The 27,159-nt window shown below is 49.0% G+C and overlaps 2 protein-coding genes across 3 annotated transcripts; both read left to right on the top strand.

Moving 5' to 3' along the window:
- The first annotated feature begins 244 nt into the window (after positions 1–244).
- On the top strand, positions 245–8,748 carry LOC135820241 (uncharacterized). The gene is made up of 2 exons (XM_065333557.1): positions 245–6,390; positions 8,721–8,748. The coding sequence occupies exons 1-2, from the start codon at positions 245–247 to the stop codon at positions 8,746–8,748; spliced, it is 6,174 nt and encodes a 2,057-aa protein (XP_065189629.1).
- Positions 8,749–17,074: 8,326 nt separating this feature from the next.
- LOC135818969 (uncharacterized) lies at positions 17,075–25,214 on the top strand. Of its 2 annotated transcripts, XM_065332133.1 has the most exons (7): positions 17,075–17,556; positions 18,808–18,921; positions 19,864–19,945; positions 20,856–20,983; positions 21,469–21,710; positions 22,781–22,837; positions 24,550–25,214. In XM_065332133.1, the coding sequence occupies exons 1-7, from the start codon at positions 17,427–17,429 to the stop codon at positions 24,694–24,696; spliced, it is 900 nt and encodes a 299-aa protein (XP_065188205.1). In that variant the 5' UTR covers positions 17,075–17,426; the 3' UTR covers positions 24,697–25,214. The 2 variants fall into 2 exon arrangements, with proteins under 2 accessions (XP_065188205.1, XP_065188206.1); XM_065332134.1 differs by lacking the exon at positions 18,808–18,921.
- The last annotated feature ends 1,945 nt before the right edge of the window (positions 25,215–27,159 follow it).

The following is a 27,159-nucleotide window of genomic DNA, read 5'->3' as shown; positions in this document are numbered from 1 at the left end:
TATTCTTCTTCTTGACTGAAGTGTAGTTGATGAATGAACGATGGTGGTTTGTGTTGTAGTAGTGTGAGTGTGTGCATGGTTGGAAAGGTCTTCTACATTCTATAAATAATCAAATCGATAAGATTTTGACATGGTGCTGTAACCAGGTGACGGTTACCTGTCCGCAACGCAGTTTCCCCGTCGTTTTTCCGACACTCATCGTCGTGCAGGTATGTACACTCAAATGGTCCAGCGCCGGGCCAATATGAAGCGTCGCCTCACACGCGTCAGGGAAAAGCTGGCGAGGGAGCTCCACAAGGAGGAGCCATCCCCACACTACGTGCTGGGCGACTGGCAAACAGCGGCAGAGCTAGCGTCTCACATAAACGACCTTCAATCACAAATACGTAGCCTCGTCGAGCTCGACGCAAACGATGAGAAACTAGACGATCTCGACTCTTGGGAGTCGTCCTTCGATGAGGAGGTGGAAATTTTGAGAACAGCGAGGGCGTTTTTGGAGAAACACGCGCCCTCCCTGCTACAGCAACCAGTGCCAAGTGAAAGCAGGTGTTCTGAGAGTGTGATGTGTAGTGCTAGTAATAGTAGTAAACACATGCAGACTGAGCACCCTGTTTCGGAGCAGCTCTCAGTCTCTCAACACGCTAGTCATCCTGTTAGCAGCACGCCTGCCTTTACTGGTGTGATGGACAGTATGCCAAATGCCACTGGTACTGCTAGGCAAGCACTCACAGCAGTCAGTGCAATTGCAAATACCCATGATCCTACTCACCATACTGGTTCATTAAGCACACTGCAGTACACACCAGCAGTGCCACCACCACCACCACTACACTTGCCTGAGCCTACACCTGGTACTGGTAGTGCCACTGGTCGTGCACAGTGGAGCAATGCAGAGTACACTTCTGACAGCGAGTCTGTCTGGTCGGATGCTGACTCCACGTCTACCAACACCTCGTTCCATGCACCCTCGGTTGTTCCAGGCTCTGCTATGTTTGTTGCTGCAGTCTCCCAGGCTGCCAGTCATGCCGCACGTGCTGCTGTGGAGGCCACATGGCAGATGGACACCTCGAACACACCACGTCGCACTCCTGGTCGGACACCCGTGCAGCTCCCTAAGCTCACACTGCCGACCTTTCATGGTGATATCCTTGCATGGCCCGACTTTTGGGATATGTTTTCTGCTGCAGTCGACACACAGCAGTTACCCCAGGTGTCAAAGTTCACGTATCTGCGCAGTGTGCTGAAAGGTCCTGCCGCCCGTCTGGTCTCCGGCATTGCAGTGACCGACGCAAATTATCCGACTGCTGTCAGCACCCTGAAGGCCGAGTATGGCAAGCCTGATATAGTTATTGCTCAGTTATACGGTCGCCTACAGCATACCGCTCAGTCCTCCACACGCTATGCGGATATAAAATCTACATGTGAGGCTCTGGAGAACATCCTCCTGCAACTGGAGGCCCAGGGGGAAATACTGAAAGGTCAACGCCTAGTATGCCACCAGGTACTCTCAAAGCTTCCACTGAGTGTAACTACGAAGCTTGAGGAGTGGCGACCCTCCCATGACGTCTCAGCACCGTGGGACATAGAAGACCTCCGCCAGTACCTGAAACGGTACGTGCTTCTGCACGACCGAGCACAACAACGCTCTGGCCAGCAGCAAAGCACCGCTCCAGTGGATATGCTGCCGTCCAGTACACTTGTGGCCACTTCTGGCGCAACGTTCCGTAGGCCGCAAGCTGCTACGTCCGCACCCGCTCGGCCACGGAAGCCGTGTGTGTTCTGCGGTGGTGCCCACAACCACGATGCCTGCGGACGGTTCGCAACTACCTCAGCTCGGAAGGACAGGCTCCTTGAGCTCCATCTCTGTTACCGTTGTCTTGGCAAAGGCCATGTCGCATCTGCCTGCACCCAGCAACGGAAATGCCGACATTGCCAGCAGCCAAACCATCACAACACTGCTATTTGTTCGCGCCAACAGTCTGCTGTTCACCAGATCGGTGTCAACAATGTGCAACAGCAGCCGGCACCCCAGCAACAGCAGCAGCCAAGGCCGCAGAGGTCGCCGCCTCCGCCGCCACAGCAACAGCAGCCACAGCAGCAGTCTCAATCCGCTACGACACCAGCGCAGTTCTCATCTTCATGTATGTCTGTCAATGTCCAGTGCAACACGGTACAGGATCGTGTTGGTTTAGCGCGCATGATGACTGCAACTTCTGCTATCGCCGCCAATGGTCGCCGTACCACTGTGCGCATCCTGTTTGACAGTGGCAGTCAATCAACATTCCTCAGCGCATCTGCTGCTGAGCAACTTCAACTTCAGCCCCTCGGTAAGGACACGCTGAACGTATTCTCCTTTGGCAGTGAGACTCCTCTGCGCCTTGTGCCAGATGTGGTACAATTTGCTCTCCTCCACAAGGACGGTTCTACTCGGACTCTTCATGCGCATGTGTTGCCAGCATCGAAGACGATCCACCCTGTGCAGCACAGCTCACTCTCTGCGGCAGACAGAGCAGTTCTGATCAATCTGCCGGCAGACTCTCTGGCTGATCCGTTACCGGACGGTGCCTCCACTCATGCAGTCGACTTGCTACTGGGCATACAGTACTTCTGGGACCTCATGAGTGGTCTGCCAACACGGTTGCCTTCTGGCCTCTACCTCATTCCGTCTCGATTGGGATATCTGTTGTCTGGCAACCCGAATCCAGCCACTGCAGACAGCTCGCATGCCTCTGCTTCTGACTCTGTGGTCTTTGTGTGCGCTACGGAACGCGTACCGGATCTGTCCGAGATGTGGTCTCTCGACAGTATTGGTATCAGTGACTCGCCGTTCCTCACTGACGACAACCGTGCCCAGCAGCACTTCAACTCAACCGTCCGATTTCGCGATGGCCGCTATGAAGTCGCTTGGCCGTGGAAGTCTGAGCCACCTGACCTGCGAGACAACTATGGCCTCGCACTCGGTCGTTTGACCTCCCTCGCTAAGCAGCTCGCTAGGGACCATGACCTGCTATTGCGCTACGATGCAGTGATCCAGTCTCAGGTTGAGCTGGGTATTGTTGAACGTGTGTCAACCAACACTTCAACTCACACCGTCAAGCACTACCTGCCGCACCAGCCAGTCGTGACACCCTCCAAGGCGACCACTAAGCTGCGCATTGTATACGACGCCTCGGCCAAGTCATCCAAAGCAGCGAAGTGTCTGAACGAGTGCATGCATCGTGGCCCTATCAACTTGCCGAATCTCTGTGGCATACTTCTCCGCTTCCGTTGCCACTCCATTGTGCTGTTGGCTGACATCGAGAAAGCGTTTCTCCAGCTCAGCATTCGGCCGGATGACCGAGATGTCACACGTTTCCTCTGGTTTGACGATCCAGCAAACCCTACCACATCCAAGGACAACTTGGCTGTGTATCGCTTCTGTAGGATGCCGTTCGGTATTGTTGCCAGTCCGTTTCTGCTGGAAGCTACTATCCATCACCATCTGCAGCTGCAGTGTACTCCTCTTGCCGCTTCTATCGATCAGAATATCTACGTGGACAACGTGTTGATTGGTGTCTCAGATGTTTCTGATGTTCTTGCTGTATATGAGGAGGCCAAGTCCGTTTTCCAGCGTGCATCAATGAACTTGCGTGAGTGGACAACCAATAGTACAGCTGCTCGGGCGACTCTACCAGCGGATGACATCGTCACGACTCGACATGTCAAGGTGCTTGGTTTACAGTGGGACACACATGACGATGTATTGTCAATTGCTGGTTCTCGCTGCACCCTCTCTGCTGCTGCACCTGCTACTAAGCGCATTGTCTTGCAAGCCGTCTCTGCTTTGTACGATCCGCTTGGTCTACTCGTCCCAGCCATTCTGTCTGGGCGCCTGCTACTTCGTCAATTGTGGCAAGCTGAGCTCAATTGGGATGACCCTCTACCTGCACACTTTACTGACGAATGGTCTGCTATCTCCTCTATGATGGCATCGCTCTCTTCGATCACTATTCCCCGTTTGTGTTGTCCGGTCGGCAGCGCTACGGATGTGCAGCTCCATATCTTCACTGACGCTTCTGTCAATGCGTATGCAGCTGCTGGCTACCTCCGGGTCACAGATGGCAGTTCGGTACACTCTGCCCTCGTCTTCAGCAAGATGCGGCTCGCACCGGCTCCGAAGAAGTCATCTTCTACAGCTGACACCATGACCATTCCTCGCCTGGAATTACTGGGTGCTGTCATTGGTGCTCGACTTGCGTCATTCCTTCGGCAGGAACTCAACCTCACGCTCTCGTCCACTACTGTCTGGACTGATGCCAGGTGCGTTCTGCATTGGCTTGTATCAAGTCGGGACCTGTCTACATTTGTGGCCAATCGCATCGCTAGCTTACGTGCTCTGCCGGACATCACGTATCGCTATGTCCCCAGTGCTGCTAATCCTGCTGATTTGGCTACTCGTCCGCAAACAGCTGCGCAGCTCGCCGACAGTACTCTATGGTGGTCTGGTCCTTCGTGGCTAACAGAAGACGTCAGCAAATGGCCTGCTTCTAGTCACCCCACCATCACTCCTCAGGACTTGGCGTTGGCCGAGGCCGAGTATCGTGGACCTCGTCTCATCCACAGCATGCTCGCTACCCAACCAGTCCTGCCGCCGTCACTTGTGCAGCAGTCTATCCTAACGCGCTCGTCCTCACTGTCCAAAGCCGTCAGGATCTTGACCTACTGCATGCATTTCCTCTATCGTGTTGTGTGGACTCGGTTGCCCGCTGCTCAGCAGACACGCCTTCAGGATGGCCATGCTCTGCTAGCTCAGCTACTCAGCCAGTTTGCTGCTCAACCGCATGTCTTCAGCGTCAGTGTGCGACGCTTGGTTCTGTCTCTATTCGTACGTTCAGCGCAGCACAGCTCCTATCCTGATCTGTACTCTGGTTCTCTCGCTGATAGCACGTCACCGTTGGTGAAGCAATTTGGTCTTCAGCGTGACCAGCTCGGTGTTATCCGTTGTCATGGCAAGCTTGCTCACGTCCATGCTACCAGCCAGCCTGCTCTGCTGCCACGCCAGCATCGTCTCACTGTCTTGATCATTCTCGACATCCATGGTCGCCTGCTGCATGCTGGTCCAAGCCACACCCTCGCACAGCTTCGCCTCAACTTCTGGGTTCCTCATGGTCGTCAGGCTGTTCGCCATGAACTGAAGCTATGTCTTGTGTGCCGTCGTCAAGACTCGCCACCCTATCGTCTTCCGTTGATGCCGCCTCTGCCTGCTGAGCGTGTCAACCCTGCTCATCCATTTGAGTTCACCGGTCTGGACTACTTTGGACCATTGCTCATCAAGCAGTCCGACTCCTCCACGACCAAGGTATGGGTCTGTTTATTCACCTGTTTCGCTATCCGTGCTGTCCATCTCGAGTTCGTGGATGACATGTCCACAGCTGCCTTCATCTCTGGCTTACGTCGCTTCATTGCTCGTCGTGGCGTACCGCGTCTGTTGTATTCTGACAACGCCAGCCAATTTCACCTCGCCAGTTCTGCCGTGCCGGATGCCTGGTCCTCTCTACCGTCTGACCCCGTCCTAGGCGAGTTTCTCTCTCAACGTCAGATCACGTGGAAATTCACCACTGCACTCGCCCCATGGCAAGGTGGTATTTATGAGCGCATGGTTGGCCTTGTGAAGGGCTGCATGCGGAAAGTTGTTGGCCGGCAGTTGCTCTCGCTCCCACAGCTCCTCACCTTGCTGGCTGAAGTTGAAGCTGTCGTCAACAACCGCCCACTGACTCCCGTTTCGGCTGACGATGAAGGTCCTGGTCTTCTCGTGCTCTCTCCAGCTCACTTCCTCGTTGGTGGTCGACCCACGCTGATCCCTGTCGACACATCCTCTGCTGATGATCCCGACTATTCGCCTGATATCAGCTCCCGGGATCACATCTTGCAGTGGTGGAGGGCGTCCCAAGTTCTCTTGGAACGTTTCTGGAAATGCTGGCGGACTGAGTACTTGCAATTACTCAGGGAACGTGCGAACCCTGATCACCGCCAGCCCAAGACGTCTCTATCCGGCCAGCCACAGGTCGGGGAGATTGTCATTGTCAAATCCGAAGGCATACCACGTGGCCAGTGGCACATTGGCAAGGTAACAGCGGCTAACGCTAGTGCGACAGATGGTTGCGTCCGCTCAGCAGAGGTCCTGATGCCGTCTGGCCGCACAGTGGAACGCCCACTATCGCTGCTGTATCCACTCGAGGTACCCAGCACCCGGCAGGATGATGCCCCCGCAGTCATCAGCAGCCAGCAGTCAGATAATGCTCCTGGAGTGCAAGCACCACCGCCATCAGCAACCCGCCCGAGGCGCAAGGCTGCCGATCAGGCACGCCAAAACATCGCTAGATGGACGGCTTGTAACTTCACGGCGTTAAGGTAAGTATAACTTATTATATTTCTACGCTTTAGTTCACAATCTTCTTTGTTCCTTTCTCTTTCTAGTGCATTCACACTTCTGTTTGGTGGGAGTGTCGAGAACTGCCGTTCACGAATATTTGAAATACATATAAATTTAGTGTTCACGTCTTACTTGAACTTCCTGTAGTTTCAGTCTGCAACTCCGTCGTCTTTCTCCTTTTCTAACTCAGTCTTTCCATTATCTGACAGTGGTGCTCTCACCTCTAGCTAGGTGCAAGCACCCTCCGCCAGACGCGAACTACATTCTTGTTTCTCTAAAGACTCTCAAATATATTTCTTCTTCGCGTTCACTTTCGTTCTGCAGTTTATTTATTTATTTTCCTTTCTTTCTACCTAGTACCTCGTGGTACACGCGCTACATGTGCCACCATCTTTGTTTCCATGGCACCACAGTGCACCTGACCACGCGATCGCTACGCAGCTCAGGCCCGAATGGGTCCGGGTGCGCTGCTTCGCGATCTATTTGGCCTCGCTTGCTTCCGAGCACCGCCGTTTTCGGAGCGTACTCATTGTGCGTCTCAGTTCTTTTCTCCGTTGTTTGTATCTCCTTGTTATTGGTTATTCTTCTTCTTGACTGAAGTGTAGTTGATGAATGAACGATGGTGGTTTGTGTTGTAGTAGTGTGAGTGTGTGCATGGTTGGAAAGGTCTTCTACATTCTATAAATAATCAAATCGATAAGATTTTGACATGAAGCGATTTCCACTTGTTGGACAGTTCGAAACTGATCCAGGGAGGTCACCATGGTCACAGAAGACGCCAAACATCCAACTACAATTGTACTTTGCTCACTGACAGCAGCGGCCATTTTCGCCTTCTTCGCTTGATTTTTTTGCGCTTGTTCACGGATTCTCATTTTTTGAAGCCATGAGCAGATACCACGAGTGCACATAACGCGGAAACCAGTGCACAAAACTAGATTTGAATTTTTTTGCCGCTGAGAATTATGAATCGGGATCATGCATGCAGCAAAGTCACTACTGTTTGTAGTTACAATGGCAATCGTTCAGAACTGACTTCCAAGAATGTCCTAAATATCTCTCGATATATTTGTTCACCACTTCCTAGGCCAATAGGCGTAGTAGACTGTAGTGAGTAACCTTCTGGAGCAAATGACGACTGCCCCGAGCATGAACTTCTTTTCATCCTGTTCAAGGTCAAATATTACTCAGTTTGCGTTGAAGAATAACAATTACATTCGTGAATGGCCGAACTGAGAAAACCCTCATGATTTCTCTTGGATTTCGTATCCCAAGTTCCTCTACTTGGCTGGATAAATCGCCTCTTGATTTCATCATACTGGACTGGAACTTGTAGATAATAGCGAGCAATGAATTGGTGAGTGAAGTATATTTCAAAAGTAATAACCACTCGATTACTGAATAGTAGTGAATACGTAGATTACTCCAGTATTATAATGATATGAACACTGAAGCTAATGTGACATTACGGTAGTACAATAGGAAGTACGTCACCACTGTTGTAAATGCACGCGCTGATCCTATCCAACCTGACGGCCAATGCAAGAGGTTGGAATTGGCTATTGATTTCCTAACACACTCATACAGCACCAAAAGCCATCTGTCATTGCTCATTTTCAACTCAACATAACACAGTTGCAAATCACCAGGTGCACATCTTGGCACATAATGTGTGCTGTCGCAGTCCACCGCAGAACATAGTAATCCACAGATAACTACCGATATAAGATGATGTCACATACATACATGCATGCGCGCGCACACACACACACACACACACACATGAAGCAGCTGAAGAATCCGACTATGCAGTCTCCCAGGCACGCGCACACACACGAACCAGCTGCCGAATCCAACTATACAGTCTCCCAGGCATGCACGCTCGCACACACACACACACGAACCAGCTGCCGAATGCGACTACGCAGTCTCCCAGGCACGCGCGCACAAACACGCTTATGCGCGCGCGCGTGTGCGCACACACACATGAACCAGCTGCCGAATGCGACTATGCAGTCCCCCAGGCACGCGCGCGCATGCGCGCACACACACACACATGAACCAGCTGCCGAATCCGACTATGTCAGTCTACCATGACTGCGAAACCAGCAAAGACATACGGTGCATTGGCTGCTGCCAGACTGGTCTGCTACAGGTTTGCGACGCTCTTGAGTACACTTGTGGCGTGGCAGGCCGCTCTTCGAAAAGGAAATGTTACAAATACTACACTGAATCCGATCACGGGAGGCCGGCTGTGGTGGTGAAGCAATTCTGAATGCTGTGCGCCACTCTCCTCGCTGCTGTGCAGTGTCGAACCAATGTCCTTCAAGATGTAAGTGATGGATGTCTCTTTGGACAACATCACACCAATGCTGTCGGGTTTCACACACACACACACACACGGCGCACACCTTGTCGACAATTGCGGAATCTAAAACCCACCAACGACCTGAAACACGGATCGCACTGGCCGCAGTGGCTGTGGCAACACCGTGTCCCAACACCAGTAGTTGCCTGGGGTGGTGTCACCAACAAAGGAAAACGCCTAGCACGCACATGCACGCGCGCGCGCACACACACATGCACGCTCGCACACACATGCACGCGCATGCACACGCACGCGCGCACACACACATGCATGCACCCACACACACAAACACGCGCACACATGCACCCACACACAAACACGCGCACGCACACACACACGCACACCCAGAAATGTGCACACACACACACGTGCGCACACACACATACACAGCTAATGGTATACAGTAGTATGTTGCCCCCAAAGCAGCAAGGTGCTCTGGCTTGGACCTCCAGCAGCGCTGGTTTTGCCCTCGCTACTTGTCGTCTTGCCCTCTCCAGTGCTGCCTGCAACAAAACATTCCCTTCCGGAAACTCTGGGTGGACCAGTTCTCCGTGTTGTGTTTACACCGTGCTCTGCTTTCATAATTACCGGTATGGCATTCGTTGTTCGTATCAACCACTAAGCTCCTGGTAGGTGGCCCCTTACTGGCCTTAGGATATGGCTCTGGGTTCACTACTACATGCACATCACTGTCAGCAAGTATAGACAAAGCAAAATCAGAGGCACTGGTCTTCTCCAGGTTTGCAATTGCTATCACATGGGTGCAATTGGTGTAGCACTTTCCATGATACCAGCCACACCATTTACTCCTCCCTGAGCTCTTGTGCTGGCAGAGAAAAGCCCAGATATGGTCGTCCTTCTCACGAGCAGCGCTGACGATGCGACACCAACTTGTAGTCTCGATATTACTCACTGCAGGCTTCTCGTTTTTACTAAATTGGGCGCTGTGACACAGACACAAAATTCCAGCAATATTACTCCGCTGGGCTGTCATTTGCCACTTCGTTGCCGTCAGCTGCCTCATCCAGCACCTCGCTGCCACTAGAAACGTCTTCCTCTTCTTCCATTGTTGTCAAAACAACATCAATGTACACGAAAGGAATAAACTTCAATAAAGTGATCACAATATCCAAAGTCGATATTGTCGTCAACGTCGTCATCTTCTAAAAAATAAATTATTTTTCCTCACTCCACGCGAACTCGTGTTTTGCGCTTGCTCATACGACGCACACCTCACCACTCGCGTAAAAATATTTGTTCTCACGGTGGAATGGACCGTATGCGTGTTAAAACAAAATGGCGTCACGATTTATTGAAAGTGGTATAGTTGGTGGAACGAGTGTTCAAACCCATTTGAACTTCATACTGTTCATCTTCTTTTTGACATGCTCTCTTTCCATCGTCCTTAGCTTTTGTTTGTTGAGAGCTGTTTTGGCTTTCTCCTATACCTCTGGGGGATGCCAAGTGATGGTTTTGAGAGGCTGGTGATGGCTGAGAGCGAGAGTTTGCCGATCGGCGTCGTCCTCGCTATAGCGATGAAAATACTAGTTACTGCGCACCTGGCAGATATCACAACACGTCGGAGCGTCCAGGAGCAAAGGAATCTTGGGTTTTCACTGGAATCTAGTTCCTCCAGCATCGTGTAGCCCACCGTCGGTGAATGGCGGTCCAGAAAGGTCGAAACTGGTCTTCTGCAGCATCTCGCAGTCCTGCGAGGCACACTGAATACGCCTGTCATGTATTCTACAAATAAAAATCACGAAGTAGTGGACTTTACAGTGATGAGTCTATCCTGTATGCTGCAAAAGACGCAGGAAATGTGACTGGTGTCCGTACACTGGACGCCAATATCATCCCAGTCTTCTCCTGCAGGATCTGTTTGACATTGACATACCGGTATGCAGTGGGTCGACATTGGCCTGGTTTGGCAGCTATCTGCCTGGGTGGATGTAGCAGGTTTGCATTGGCGCGTCGTCCAGTCCGACATTTTCTTGTAACTGTGGAGTACCGGCAGGGTCTGAGAGGTTGCTCGTGCTGTGAACACATCTCTACTGCCTGTCTCGTCCTGGAAGTGCCGTCTCGCCGCTTCCTTGCTCTACAGTCACGCCGTTATTTCGCTTTGTTTCGTGGTGCAGCTCAAAACCTGCCCAAACAACTGTGAGCTCGCAACATGGTATGGACAAATTGCACCACTCATGCTGGTTAACTAAAACCGGGATAGTCGAGTAAGCGAGTTCACTCCCTGGGCCATGGCAAGATCTGTTCAGCGCGGGCTATTCCAACCTCCAAGTGCATAGTCACCGATCGATCCATGCGATGGTGGTTGACCTACAAAGAGCCAAGGTCTACGAGTACTACTATTGGATGCTGTCTACATGCAGTCAACAAAATCAAAGTACCTCAGTATGCCCCAGAACAGGGCATGTGCATCTATAGCATGACACAACAGGGGTTCTGGCGGCACCTGTCAAACAAGCAGTAGCGACTAGTGCCAGCTACCTATTGGAGGCTAGCCGCTACAGTCTGTCACTGGAGATAATTATTATGTTCACTGTTTAGACTGAGCACAATCAATGATGCCCAATCAATCTGCCCAATGTGTGTTCTGTTCCACCTAATTATAACGTCCCATCGCATCAACCCTACTACACGCACATGTCGTCACTCTAGCACGACTTGTGTTATTATTGTTTATTTTGATTCGCACGATAAATAGAGCACAATAAACGTTAACTTGACCGAAGGTTAAAGGCGACTGCAGATAGAGGAACACATCGAGGTACAGGTGCCGGCATCAATACAGTATCAGAGAGGTACGCAGAAAAAACGCTCGTAAGCCCAAGGGGAAGTGGTTGATGAGGGATGAATGCACTCTCCACGCTCGTCTACACTGTTCGTGGAAATGCACACATACATACAATAATATACAACATAGCAATAGCATGCACAGAACCGAACAATTTCATGTTCACACATGCAAGCACAGACCTGAACATTAGTACCAAAAGGCGATACAGACAATATCCCCATACACACAGACGCACACACACACAATGTCCCATGTATGCGCCCGTGGCGAGAAAAGCACGCAGATCTAAAAATGCACTGCATGTGAACCCACAGATTTTCTCTAATAGCAATGATAGCGGATCTGATTCTGAATGAAACACACACAATACAATTATTGAATGCCCATCCGCAGATGATGGCAGGTCCTGAAAGAACAGGCAGTGTTCCAGTGATGGGGAACAGAACTTCGAGTGGCGAGTGAGGTATACACACACACACGTGCGTGCGCGGGCACACACCAAAGTATGAAGAAATAGAATCGACATCGTAGTATTCATTGGTTGGGGAATGGAAAGGAAAATAAAACATTGCTGTAGGTTATTGTTGTAAGGACACTGGGAGCACAACAGAAAGGTAAGCAACTTGCTTTGAAGCAAAGAAAGTTATTATTCCACGGATCTCAGAAGGAAGGAACGTTCCAGAATGCTGCACTGGCAACAGGCGGCCTGCATGTGCGCGGCCCCTGCAGTCGGTCCAGCTGCCGGCCTTGCAGTGCTGAACAGAATGTGCAGTACAGCATGTCACATAGTATCGCAGCCTGGACAAATAGACGCTGGGAAGTCCTAGTTATGTGCTCACCTACACCACGATGCACCAATCTTCTGAGCTAGCTACTTTGGCAAAAATTTTGTCCACTTGAGACTCCCATGGGCTGAGCCAGTTGTTGAGGGCTGCATCAAGGTGGACGGCAATGACCGCTGATGGCAAGGCAATCCATGACACACAGTCACTAGGGCATCGTCAACATGGCGCTGAGGCTGGATGAATAAAATCAACCTTTAGGCTGCCGCGGGATTGACAACGAGGCCGCTGTCTCGAAGCTAGTCAGTCAGCCTGGTCACCGCCATTGACGAACCAGTCGCCACCGCCAGCAGTGGCGGTAGGTTGTGACAAGTGTGGTGCAATATTGTCAGCAAATTCAGTACTCAGGATAAGATGAGTGACAAAGGGAACGTTGTGTTTGATAATATTGAAGTGAACAGGGATGATCACAAACCCTGCGCGTACTCCACCGTGAGTTACAAGAAAATTCCGGACTGGACGACGAGCAAACACCAACCTGCTACATCCAACCAGGCAGATACTATAACGATAGCTGCCAAACCAGGTCAATGCCGACCTACTGCATAATGTCAATGTCAAACAGATCCTGCAGGAGAAGACTGGGGTGTTGGCCTCCAGTCACTGAGTGTACAGACACCAGTCACATTTCCTGCGTCTTTTGCAGCATACAGGATAGTCTCATCACTGTAAAGTCCACAACTTCGTGATTTTTATTTGTAGAATACATGACAGGCGTATTCAGTGTGCCTCGCAGGACTGCGAGATGCTGCAGAAGACCAGGTTCGACCTTTCTGGACCGCCATTCACCGACGGTGGGCTACACGATGCTGGAGGAACTAGATTCCAGTGAAAACCCAAGATTCCTTTGCTCCTGGACGCTCCGACGTGTTGTGATATCTGCCAGGTGCGCAGTAACTAGTATTTTCATCGCTATAGCGAGGACGACGCCGATCGGCAAACTCTCGCTCACAGCCATCACCAGCCTCTCAAAACCATCACTTGGCATCCCCCAGAGGCATAGGAGAAAGCCAAAACAGCTCTCAACAAATAAAAGCTAAGGACGATGGAAAGGGAGCATGTCAAAAAGAAGACGAACAGTATGAAGTTCAAATGGGTTTGAACACTCGTTCCACCAACTATACCACTTTCAATAAATCGTGACGCCATTTTGTTTTAACATGAATATCGCGGATTTGGTCGAGAAAAGAAGCCCTCGCGAAGGTCTCTGGATCGGTTCTGGAACGTCCAACAAGCGAAAACGTATCCTTTGTGATGTCCTTGACCAACACTGTAAGCGGCGATTTGTCCATCCGAGAGTGCAACGGCACTTGTGATTTTGAGTTTTGGCTCACGGACTAAATCTCACGAAACTTCCTACGAAAGTTCATTTCGCGTTCCCTGCAAGTTTCGCGTCCAAAGTTGCGAAAGTTCGTGCGAAGTAATAGTTTCTCACTTCGTGACGTAGAGCGAAAGTTCGTACACATTTTCGTTCTGCAGAACCTCTCAAATGTAGATCAGGGAGTCGTACTCAAACAGGGAGGTGACACGGCACAGAAATCCGTGTCACAGGGGTTGACTCGCACCCGTGACCCCTCGTTGTTATTTTTGGAATAGTTCAGTCCAGTCCAGTCCGAAAGGTCATACTCGGATCGACTCGCCTTCTGTACTTCACCTCCAAGCGTGCAACGCAAGACCCGCAAAGTATGATTTTTCTGTGGCGAACGATTTTGCCATTGATCAAGTTTTTATTGGAGTGCTCAGGCATACTGCGATTGCTGAGACGTCCCGAGCACGCTTGTTCAGGTTCTCTATTTTTGACGAGCCGGTCCTACAGCCCCCTACATTGTATCTAACGACGTAGGAGCTGACAATGTAAGAGGATTTCCCTGGAAATAATGATGATGGTGGTGCGACTGCTGCAGGAAAAATGCTGGCTGTTTATGATAGTATGACTAGATGTACAATGTAGCTCTCTTGTATGGTACTTAACCCCTGCTATAAATGTGTTGTTTACGAAGACTGGTGTATTGTGCAAGTCATAAAGAAGAAATGGGGCAGATACACGACTTACAATTTTCAAAAACCAGCTTCGTGTTATGTGTAATTTGTGTCAAAATTGTAGTATTTAGACATGACAATATCATTGGCTGTACTTCTCTAATATGGTACATACCCCTGCTATGAATGTGTTATTTAGGCAGACTGGACCATTGTGCAAGTCATAAAGAAGAAATGGGGCAGATACACGACTTACATTTTTCAAAACCTGGTGTTATGTGTAATTTGTGTCAAAATTGTAGTATTTCAACATGACAATATCACTGGCTGTACTTCTCTTATATGGTACTTAACCCCTGCTATAAATGTGTTGTTTAGGAAGACTGGTGTATTGTGCAAGTCATAAAGAAGAAATGGGGCAGATACACGACTTACAATTTTCAAAAACCAGCTTCGTGTTATGTGCAATTAATTAATATTTGGGTCAATTCTTAGTATTCGGATTAACCTAGGATACGACTCTGAACCCGCTCCTCCAGTGCACATACTACTGCCGTCACTAGGTCCCAAATCTCTTTTTCTCTGGCCTTGCCTTCTGCCCACACTAAAGCTGGTTTTTCTCGTCTTGGCTACATAGGTTCTGATCGGTGGAATATGCTGCCTTCCACTGTTCGCTCTTGTACAGATTATCGCCCATTTGTTCGTTCATGCTTAACCTTTCTAGGGGCTCCCGTAAGAAGACCATAGGTCTGTGGGAAACACCCTAGTAAAATAAATAATAATAATATAAATAATAATAATACGAAGTATTGGTTGCGACCTCGGCGATGATTTGTAAGAAAAGGGTTTGCTCCCCACACCGGAGCTCGCGCTATTCCGCCGACTTTACTTGTCTCACCGTCCAGGAGCGACACTGACTCACGCTGCTATCTGGTGCTCACGAGGTGTTTGTCGCGCTGAAAACGGAGCGTCTCTGTAAGTTTGTATCCCTGGTGATGTTTGTGCCTGGAGAGCACTATATAAGTGGTGCTCTTCAGGCACAATCTTCCTCAGCCTACTCAAGCTCAACTGATGAGGGGTGAATTCCCCGAAACACTGTGTATTGAGCAGGGAGTGGTGCTTTCTTGCAGGTTTGCCGAGTCGAAGGTTCGATGGACTTCTCGTGTGCTCTGGATGGCAGTCGTGAGTCAGTCAAGTGTCAAGTAAAGTCGGCGGAATAGCGCGAGCTCCGGTGTGGGGAGCAAACCCTTTTCTTAATAATAATAATAATAACAGTTCTGAACAGTTACCGCAATACTACACGCCGTCTCATAACTGCTGCTGTTGCCATCACTGCTATCAAGTAGTTCGGACATGGCAGGAGCTAAACAAATTGCTGGTAGTCTTTCAAAGAATACTGGCGAGTGATGGGCTGTAAACGAAATGTGCTGCCTCAATAATTTCAAAAACTAGACACCCATGCGGCACGCTTGGAGGTGAAGTACAGAAGGCGAGTCGATCCGAGTATGACCTTTCGGACTGGACTGGACTGAACTATTCCAAAAATAACAACGAGGGGTCACGGGTGCGAGTCAACCCCTGTGACACGGATTTCTGTGCCGTGTCACCTCCCTAGTTTGAGTACGACTCCCTGATGTAGATCTACTGCACGCTATAACCGATACCGGTACCTACTGTTAGTAACTAACTTAGTATACTATAGTAAATCTTGAATCTTCTAAGGCAATGACTTGGAGCAGGGAGCTCGCATCTGCAATACAATCGCTTTGCTGGAATCAAGATTTGAACGAGGGAGTCGTATAATTATAACTGAAGGAAAAAGGAGTGAGTAAACCACTCGGACTCCACCGCAGGGTGCACCAGTCAGCCAAAGTACAAAGGTCGAAGGTCATGAATAGCACAAAAGAACAGCAAAATTGTCGTGCATCCTCGTTGTCATGACGATTCACGTAAACAGCAAGTGCAACACTAGTGAGCTACATGTACATGTATGCATGTGCAGTGTGCACTGAACAAAACTCATGAGCAACTGGACCGCGCTTGTAGACTCATACTAGGGAGGTTCCGGAGTACGATTTTTCGTGCCAAAATCCGTGGAGGCTCTACGGATTTTTTATACGTCGTTTTCGAGCAGTGAAAAGTTCCGGGGTACGGAACTTATGTGTTTGCCGGCATTGCCTAGGTTACGATCGCAAACACGTCACATTCCCGCGCTATGCCTTTTTATTTTGAAAATTTGTACCGAAATCAAAACTTCCCGCGAAAAATCGATGTTTCTCGTACCAAATTTGCACGCGAAAAATCTTTCTGCACCCGATGACGCAAAATCTCCATACGAAGCATGGTTCGTATGAAAGCCAGTCTACACGGATTCTCGTGCCGAAAAATCGTATGGAGCACGCCTGGAAAAAATCCGTAGCGGCCATACGGATTTTGGCACGGAAAATCGTACCCCGGAACCTCTCTACTGTCATCGATCTACGTCGTTGTGTGCAACGGACCTAACGTGTAAACATGGACATGGTAAAACATGAATGTGGAACGCACGCGCAGCACGTCGCACGGACAAGAGGTCAAAGGTCGTTCTTTGAACCATCTTTGCGAGTAGTGGGCTTACCGAGGAAGAAATACTGTAGTACATGACGCTGTCCACTGTACTACTGGCATTGAGTAGACTAGTGTCTGACTACTGTCTTCCTAAAGCTCTTTCCATCCGTGGTTTCGCTCACAGTTCGTTGCTCCACTCCTAGGACCTGCCTCGTATCCTGAATCTATGTGAAAGGCTAAGAACAGCCTGGTAATGGGTGAAGCCTAGCGCAGTATTCGGTTATTGTTTCATTCTTGATCGTACCAACGTTGAGCGAGTAGGTGACTGCCTACATTCCTTACACAGCGTGTTTCGTCGAGATGGCCTCACCAGTCGCAGGACAAGCGTGGAACTAACTTTGCTTGAATTCATATCAATTTTATCATTCCAAGACACTGGCTCCTCCGGCTCTGGAAGTCTTGCCTGCAATGGCTGTCACCGGTGAACTCCATTTGCCCTCTCTGGCCACTGAATTGGTTTCTGTACAAAGCCAGCAGTTCGACAATCTCAAGGAAAGCCGAGCTGCTCTGAAGGAGATCAATAAACGGATAACAGTTGGTGAGTGATCTACCACTCTAAACTACGGTCAACCTTGCGAAAACGCCCTCGACTGGGCATGAGGAAGTCTTGCTGACAGTGGGGACTTGAATCGATGTCCAAAGTCGCTCGGATCCCTTCGATTTTTAGACTCCAGGCGCGTCGGAACGACTTTGGAAGTGGGGCGGCCATGGAAGGGGGGTGGGGGGGTCCTCCCCCGGGAAAAAATTTCAAAAATTAAAGCCAATTGCAAGCATTTCCGGGCATTTGGTGCCATTTCAGTGTACGGTAACTACAATGAAAGACTTTTTGATTCTTCAAAAAACCAAGAAGATGCTACGATCGGGGACAAACATTACCCTCCCCCGGGAAAAAAATTCAAAAATTGAAGCCAATTGCAAGCATTCCCAGGCATTTGGTGCCATTTCAGTGTACATGGACTTTTGATTCTGCAACAAACCACGATCGGGGACAAGGATTTGCCACGTTTGCGCTGAGATCATCGCGCTTTGTTGCAGTGTGCTAAAAAAAACTACGCTGCAATGGAGTCTGAGAGTTTTACGGAAACGTTAAAAGAATGCAGTCAAATAAAAGTAGTAATTCCTAAATCTGAGGATAGTGTCCATATTCACGAGTTGTTTAGTGCTACGCCCGAGGTTGTAATTCACGAGGCTGCCGGTAAAGAAGCGACGCAAACGTCTGTGATACAATTATGCGTCCACCTCACCACCACCACCATTGCGCTCTGCAGCCGACCACGCATTCCCCACAAGAGCAACAAGAGATTCCTTCGGAGTACTTTTTAAAGTATTTTTAAACTTTCTCTTTGAAACTCGGGTATTGAGCCAATAATAAAAGTAGAAAGGAAAAGGACATATGGAAACGAGTTAAGAGTAACTCTCCACCACTGTAACTAGATACTATATACAGTCAGAAAGTGCAACAACTAGGCACAAAACTGACTGTATATAGTATCTAGTTACAGTGGTGGAGAGTTACTCTAAACTTTCTCTTGTTAGTTTTAATACAGGTAGAAAAAAAAGGACCAATGGACTACAAGTTACTTTATATGTCCACTAACACCACTGCAGTTACTTGACAATCAGCTCATGCGATAACATTGCACAACACCGACAACGTATTTAATACAAACGCAAATATACTGCACTAACGCGCACCCCAAGGTGCAATTGTGCATTCACTATGTGCATGATGGATGCGGTACAGGGCTCAACGTGTCACTGTTGCCGTGACGTTCCTTCTTCCCTGCAGCTGAGAAGAGGAACAAGGAGCAGCAGCTCAAGCTCTTCACCATCGAGAAAGACATATGCATATTGCGAAGCAGCTGCACTCAAAGTGATGCCAAGTGCGAGGAGTTGAAACAAGGTAAACTATGTGGAGATTCAAAATGATGTCTTAACTACACTCATACATCGGTTATTCGGGCGGTCACGGATCAGGTACTGCAGTGCCCGTAACTTCGAAATGTCCGAAACTCCGAAAAATCGCACACACGTAGATGGGGAAAGGCCATGGATATGGCATATGACGTCACTATTTCCATAAAGAGTGACCAAAAAGAAGTAATAACTGAAACTCGCCCAAAGGGTGCCCGGTAGACTGAAGTATCTGTAGTTTCGGGGTCCGGATAACTGACGTATGAGTGTATAATTGGCAAGGTGTACATGGTAAAGGTGTTTGCTCCTCGCACTGGGACTCACGCCTTTCCGCCGACTTGACTTGACACTTGACTGACTCACGACTGCCAACCAGACGCACACGAGAAGTCCATCAAACCTTTCACTTGGCAAACCTGCAAGAAAGCACCACTCCCTGCTCAATACACAGAGTTTCGGGCAATTCCCCCCCCCCCCCCTTGGTGTACAACACTCCCCCCCCCCCCCTCCCTCTCCCTTGCTGTTCAGCATACATGTGTATTCTCCACCTATTCAAACAAAGTCCCTTCTCTTCTAACCGCGGCTTGGCAGGTTATGGTATTTTCTTCGCCTGTGCTGAGGGTCATGTTCGCGAGGCCCACTATGTTCCAATCATCGTCCCTCACATACCGTAGTGTCGCGTATTAATTAAAGTCGGGCTTATTCCTGCAGAAGCCAATGTAAGGGCCAGGCTTCTCTTCACATCAGGCCTTGAAACCAGGTATTTCTGTGTATGTCAACACTAAAACCAGGCGTATGTGCTGACCGTGTATCTTGAAAATCAGGCTTGCATTCACAACAGGCTTCTATTCGAGATAGGCTTTAATACAAGACACGACGGTATTCTTATTGGACTGTAAACAGTATAATGTGTCCGTATTTTATCCTCCAGGCATTGTCAGTTTGATCGATATCAAGTGCAAACTAAGACATGAAATTGCAGACTTTCAAGGCAGGCAGCTGCGGCTGAGAAGGTGAGGTCTGGTGTGTGTCACAGTGTGCGTGTGTGTGTGTGTGTGTGTGTGTGTGTGTGTGTGTGTGTGTGTGTGTGTGTGTGTGTGTGTGTGTGTGTGTGTGTGTGCGTGTGTGCATGCACGCGTATTCGTGCACTGCAGAGAGTGCTAAGCCAGTGCATGAACAGTGTGGAGCATGTCATTGCGATCGTTAGCTGCTTAGCTGTGGCGTTCTTGCCCGTCACAAGTGTGTGGCTCAGTCCCCAACCACAGTGGTGCCGTATTGTGGTGCACACGGTGCATCCTGCCACCGCTGTTTCCATTCGGCCGAGGGCAGGAGTAGACACCGCTACTCAGGTTCTCCCCCGGCCATACATCAGTCTCGTGGTAACAGTCGCAGATGACCCGAATCCAGATGAACTCTCCTTTTTATGAGCCGGATGCAGTGGGACGGCTTTCTCCTCTACTCTCTCTGTTGTCCCTCTAGGGCCCACGTGACACTTGTGGCTGTGGCACGAGTCACTCGACAGGACAGGTGTGTGTATGTGTGTGTATGTGTGTGTATGTATGTGTGTATGTGTGTGTGTGTGTGTGTGTGTGTGTGTGTGTGTGTGTCCCAGTGGATTTGCGCCCTGCTGGGAGTAGGTACACAAGCACAAGCGAGACGAGGCAGTGTTTCTTGTTTAGAAGTTAGCTATCATCGCCTCTGGCGATGGGCTTTCCAAAGGTCCAAAGGTGTGTGTGTGTGTGCGTGTGTGTGTGTGTTTGCATATGTGGATGTGTGTGTGTGTGTGCACGTGTGGATGTGTGTGTGTGTGTGTGTGTGTGTGTGTGTGTGTGTGTGCACGTGTGGATGTGTGTGTGTGTGTGTGTGTGTGTGCACGTGTGTGTGTGTGTATGTCTTGATCATCTGTTTGTACTGTTGCTACAGTGAGCTACTTAAGTCTCGCAAGAGAATGATGGCCTTCATGAGCGCCAGTCATCGGCAAGAGCAACAGAAGCCCGAGTTCATGGCTGTGGTGAAAGCCAAAGCGGATACCAGCATGCTGAAAGACAAATGTGAGAACTTATTCACTCTCGGTTCTTTTCTTATACCTGTCCCAGCCCCTTCAACGACCATCACAGTATTTTGCTGTCACTAAAGTACGTTAATGGCACTTCATTATAAAAGTGGTATCGGCCAAATTAACTCATTCCAATGTCATAAAACAGATGCTGCAGTAACTTACTTAGTAGTATGTGCCCGGAAAATGTTCTACCCCCCCCCCCCCCCCCCCAGTTCTTCATCTTGCACTCCCTTTGTCTTGCGCCCAAATATAGACGGATAGTGTGCATGGCGACTGACCATCATCAGGTGCAATCTATCTTTCTAGTTTTCTTCCTACCTACCTACCTAACTTTCTATCTTTCTCAGTATCTTTCTCTCTCTCTCTTTCTCTCTTTCTGTCTGTCTCTCTCTCTCTCTCTCTCTCTCTCTCTCTCTCTCTCTCTCTCTCTCTCTCTCTCTTTGCCTCAATTTGCCTCTCGCTGCCTCTCCTGGTCAGGCAAGATTCTTTCCCAGCAGCTAACGGTAACGATGGTGATGGACGACGAAGATAGCAGAGAGTGTGCGGGTGACATCTCCACCCGGCCGATTGTCACCAACTGTCATGGCAACCAAGTCGCTACAGCTACCACTGTTAGCAGCACGACGGTGAACAGACGAGCACACCTCGAAACGGAGAAGGAAACACTTGTGGACAGGAAGGCTAGGCTGGCCACAGCTATAACTGACCTGCAATCACACGTAAGTGAGAAGTGAAGTTAAGTAGCGTGCTCGTTCGCAAAAGGAACTCCCGACGGCCGCTACCACCCGGTAAACTCTAGCAGCAGATGCAGCGCCAAACGGTGGCGCTAGGAGATAAGTCTTGCAACCACTGGCACAAGTGCCGAGAAGCCCCATTAGCCGCATCCATGTCCCAGGTACAGGAGCAGAAAAACCTGAAGCTTTCAACGATGTGATATTATAAAAATGCTTTAGAGCCGTGTTCTCATTCATGGACCACACAGTCGACTTCTGATAGCAGCCGCCGTTGTGCAGGAAAATTAGTTCTTTCTGGCCGAAGTTCCTTGTAACAGAACTGCACCCACACGCTACAAGCAACATGCCTTGACTAACGTGAGGCCCATTAAATTGTGAGTGCACTTGGTTTAAGTTGGTCTGCATGTGGCCCTACGAGGAATGGCTTGTTAACGTTATAAGCAAAACGGTTCACTATGAAGGGTCAATCACTCATCAAACTGCCGTTCAATGAATGTTTTTTTTCAGACAAGAAACTCTGAGTAATGGCAAGGAAGGACTTGGGTGCACAGTTGCTGTTTGTGAGTTGTAGTACTGACTGTATCCACAAGACTTAGAGCACTATACACAGCCTGAGGACCTAAGAGACACCCTGGGTATGTATAAACTATAAACCAAAGAACCTTCCAAGTTGGAAGGTTGTTGGTCTGCGCCTTGGAGAAGTGTTGGAGTTAGGTGTCAGGTCGCCGAATGTCTCAGTACTCCTTGTCAGTTTTGTGCCATTTTGTCTCACTCGCTGACTGTATAAGATCTGCTTACGTTGGTGGACAGTTAGTCATAACTCGTAGCATTGTGTCCTCCTTTTTTACCATATCAATCAAATAGAAAATATTATGAACCCTGAAACCAAAAAAGGTGGCAGGTACAACAACACACCTTCAAGCAGGCGAGCCCGTTGGCAACAGGCCCAGCGGTGTCTGGTGCACGTATGCCTAGCTACAGAATTAGCTGGCACACTTGTACACATACCCACACATGCCATCTGACTGTTATTTCTTCCACTTTGATGTATATAGATGAAAGAAGAAACAAAGAAAGCTCAGCAGGCGCAACAAGCAATACAACTTGTCAAGGTGCCGCATTCAAATTATAGCCATTTTCATACACACGGCAATCGCCATTTTCATAATAATAATAATATACGGGAAATGCATTGACCCACTAGTCAGTCACCCCGGTAAAATCGTAACCACGCCCCCCCCCCCCCCCCACACACACACACACAGGCACAGAGCACTGGTCATTTCCCGAAAGCAGTCTCTCTGCTGTGCACTCCCGGCGGAATCGGTCTGGTTGGTCAGGCCATGGCCGGACCAACTGTTTGGCCACCAAAGTGTGTTTACTGTTGAGGAGGTCATGTGACTACCCTCCATATCATACACAAACTGTATGAAAGTCATGTGTATACCCTCCATATCATACACACACTGTATGAAAGTCATGTGACTACCCTCCATATCATACACACTCTGTATGAAAGTCATGTGACTACCCTCCATTATCATACACAAACTGTATGAAAGGCTAGGGTATGGCTGGACCAATCGAAAACTGCTTCCGCCGGTTATGCTATAATATTATAGTGTTTGGTCTGATTGTATGCTGCGGCGGCCTGAGATGACACATATCCCAGAGCACGTGGAATTTTCTGGGGATTGCTGCGTGGAGTTGCATTGTTTTCCAGTTTTACTCGCATGGTGATTCACAGCACCTTGGATTTCCCTTCCTATTTACATATACTTATCGAAACAGAGGTGTTGTTTCGAATTTCTATTCTCGCGATGGCCAATGTTGCTGTTGTTGTTTCAAATCAGGCTTTATTATTCTCACGGGTTTGAATTCTTTTATTCTCACGATGGCCTGTGGCCAATAAGAGAAAAATAATTACAGGCACGGGGATCAGATACAGAGAGATCAAAGTTTAGCTGCTTGCTGAGGCAGTAGCGATGGCAATACGAATTGGGAGTTAATCACGTAGGCTGGGCGCAATGGAGCTATAGATGTGCTGAGCAATGTGAGCAAGTACCGTAATGTCGCGTGCATTAGCCGGGGCTTATATGCCTATAAGCCGGTGATGGAGTCAGGCTTGTACACAAGACAGGCTTATACACGAGACAGGCTTATATGACAAGCACCACTCAATGACCAGGCTTGTATGCGCAAACTGCTGACTTTTGGACGTCAAAACCAACATTTTCCAACGGGATTTTTTTTCTTTTTTTTCGACGGAGACGGAAAATGCCATGGGAAAGGTAAGTTTGAAGCTTGAAGAGTGCTGCATGGCCGTCGAGCGCAGCTGGTGTTGATTTCTGCATCTTCCCACGTTTTCCGCGTGTGCAAGTGTACGGTACCATGCAAACATGAACATGTAAAAGGCGCGCTCACCAGTCTTGCGTAGTAGCCCGGCTTACGCACGCGACACGTGGCGCGTCTCGTGTACTGGCCCGGCTTATGCATGCGACAGGCTTGTACGCGAAAAGCTGTTGCAGATTTCATGCTTCTACACGAGACAGGCTTATGCACAAATCCGGCTTATGCACGCGACATTACGGTACATACGGAAGAGATGACAAGTGGTAGGATGTTTGCTTTGAAATCTCGTCTGGGGTTGATTTGCCGGATGCTGGGTGTGATGCTATTAAAGAGATCGGGTTGTCGTTGTTTTTGTTTTTGTTGTTGTTGCTGCTGTTGCTGCTGCTGCTATTGCACCTATTGTTGTTGTTTTCGGTTGTTGTCATCTCCACCGTCGTCGTCGTCGTTGTTGTTGTGACTGCTCCATTCACAGAAACGCCAGCTTGCACAGTTAACACGACTGCGCCGTCAAGTGCAGGACGCTCAGCAGCGCAACAACCGCTGGAAGACGGTGGCATCACAATACCGACAGCAGATTGCCTCGCTGCGACGAGAGGTGCGTCGCATGGCACCTTGCTGACCGTGACGTGACTGCGGCCAGGGAATGCCGGTCACCGAGCTGCACACATTGAATGGTACTACACATCTCAACGACCACGGCACATCACCGCATGTAGAGTTGTGGCCTCAGTTGCATGCAGCTGTCTTCAATGCATGAAGAGCTGAGATTCAAAACCTGATAATAATCGCTAATCGAGAAAATCGGATTTTCAGCTCAAGTGTATTCAAAAGGTTTAGGGGCACCACCAGTCAAAATTTCTAATCCAAAATCTGACAAGGATCATTTTTTAAACTGGAACCCAAATATGGATTTAGATACAAACCAAACATAACATAAGTCCTTGTTTGTAGCCATGCTCTGAAAAGTGATGAAATGGATTAAAAGCGGGTTTTGCATCTCAGCTCTTCAATTTACAAATGAGCTTCTGCCATTTTGTGGATCTAGCAGTGTGTACGTGTGGCAATATCCGAAAATATTAAATAACCTAAAAAATTCCTTTGAGAATTCCTAGAAAGGGGGTAGATATTCAAAAGCAATTTTGGAAAGATGACTCTACTAGCTGTCAAACCGCCAAACTGGCGACATCCCCCGAGATCCCCAAACTCTGGGAGGACTTGGAAATGATCCTACTTATGGGCTTGTCACACCTCAGTAGGCGTGAGAGGACATGGTGCAGAAAAAGCAAGAGTACATAACCCCCCAGAGTGTGCAACTCCACTATGGGTGCTGTCCCGACAGAATTTCAAGTTGACGTCATTTTGATGATGCAATGCGCACTGTACACGGATTATCAGACGAATCCGGAACCTGTGGTTGATCGAAGCCGATCGATCCTGTACAAATTATTGCAAAGAAAAACGTGTGATGCGTTGACACCCGTACACATGCTGTAAACCACTGGTGCAAGGAGCATTGCGTCATTAATAATGACGTCAACTTGAAATTCTGTCGGGACAGCAGGGTATGTGGGAGTTGCACACTCTGGGGGGTTATGTACTTTTGGAAAAAGGAATGGCCGTATCAAGGTATTCGTCCCAGGATCCAACTGCATTTACCCCTGCCCCCCCGTGAAGATGATACTTGCTACTACCCCCCCCCCCCCCCCACACACACACACGCCATGTCGCTTCCCAGCTGTGTTTTCGACAGGGGGCGGGAATTAGATAGAGGCTGTCAAGTGCAGTACAATGTACAACAATGTAAAAATCAGACTCGATGTGCTGGATTGTGCACTAGGCCTTGGCGGATAATGCTCGAAAAGGTGGCAGATTCTGCTTTTTTTGCACCGAAATTGGCAGAACCATACAAACCTTATGGCGGGCAATTCCTCGAATTCTGCTCCATTTCTTTATCCACATTCCAAACATGCATGAAACTTACCAGAAAAAGTACCGAGTTCTGCCAATTTTTCTGCCGGCATTATCCGCCAAGGCCTATTGTGCACATTTTCATCCTGGATTGGCACGTATTGTGTACAGCAGTGCATGCGTCGGTTCAACATCGTATTTCGTTGTATACGCCGAAGTCGCTTCACAGGTATAAAATCGACAAGGGGCGGATCAACGGTACTTGGTCGGCTAAATTAGGGTGGGTCTGATAGGAGCTTCAGGAGTATCAGGACATGCAATATTAGCACCATTCGTTACACAAGAGTTACTCTAGCCAGAAGTAGCTCAACAGGTATCTGACTACTGTGAGGGGCCATCCGGCAATACCGATAATTTTCACGGAACGAAAAAGTTTAGTTATGACCGTCCCGCACCCACCCACTCCCTTCAACGAAAAATATACATTGATTTGACAGCTAGAATAGATTGATGTTGCAGCTATCGATATTTTTCAAAATGAAACTCTCCTCAACCCACCCACAAACGAATTTTTTGCTCTTCGTAAAAACGATGGATAATTACGGACGGCCCCTTTATACCGTATTTTTCGGAGTATAGTGCGCACCTTTGTATAACGCGCACCCCAATCTTCATTGTGGGTGCGCACTTCAATCTTCATTGAAGTACATGCATTTCATATTCGGAGTATAGTGCGCACCTGCGATTTAGGGCCTAAAATAGCACATCTAAAGTGCGCACTATACTCCGGAAAATACGGTACTTCAAATAGAAATCATTATGGACGCTGAAACCAAGAAAGGAGACAGGAACAAGTAAGCATTCGAGCCGCCAAACCTGATGGCAAAAAGCCACTACCTGGCATAAGTGCACCCAACAGCCAACTAGCTGACACGCACACGCGCGCACACACACACGTGCGTGTGCACACACACACACACAAACACACACACACAAACACACACGCACACACACAAACACACACACACGCACACAGTTACCCCAAGTCACACGCATGTACTTCGCACGTGCACACACCTAGTCGACTCCGTCAAGTGCAGAAGGCAGAAGAGCATCCACCGTTAGGTCTCAAGTTTTAAAAGTCAGACAAACATCTCATTGGAAAGTGAGTAAA

This window comes from Sycon ciliatum, chromosome 6, assembly GCF_964019385.1.
Source record: "Sycon ciliatum chromosome 6, ocSycCili1.1, whole genome shotgun sequence".
NCBI lineage: Eukaryota > Metazoa > Porifera > Calcarea > Leucosolenida > Sycettidae > Sycon > Sycon ciliatum.
Note: the sequence above shows the minus strand (reverse complement) of the source record. Positions and strands in the feature narration are given on the sequence as shown.

Bases quoted from the DNA above. Each gene is read 5' to 3' on its own strand.
- LOC135820241 (XM_065333557.1), top strand. From the start codon at position 245: ATGAAGCGTCGCCTCACACGCGTCAGGGAAAAGCTGGCGAGGGAGCTC. The intron at 6,391-8,720 runs GTAAGTATAACT...GCTGCTGTGCAG, and splicing joins TGTAACTTCACGGCGTTAAG to TGTCGAACCAATGTCCTTCA.
- LOC135818969 (XM_065332133.1), top strand. From the start codon at position 17,427: ATGGCTGTCACCGGTGAACTCCATTTGCCCTCTCTGGCCACTGAATTG. The intron at 18,922-19,863 runs GTAAACTATGTG...TTTATCCTCCAG, and splicing joins GTGCGAGGAGTTGAAACAAG to GCATTGTCAGTTTGATCGAT. The intron at 19,946-20,855 runs GTGAGGTCTGGT...CTGTTGCTACAG, and splicing joins AGGCAGCTGCGGCTGAGAAG to TGAGCTACTTAAGTCTCGCA.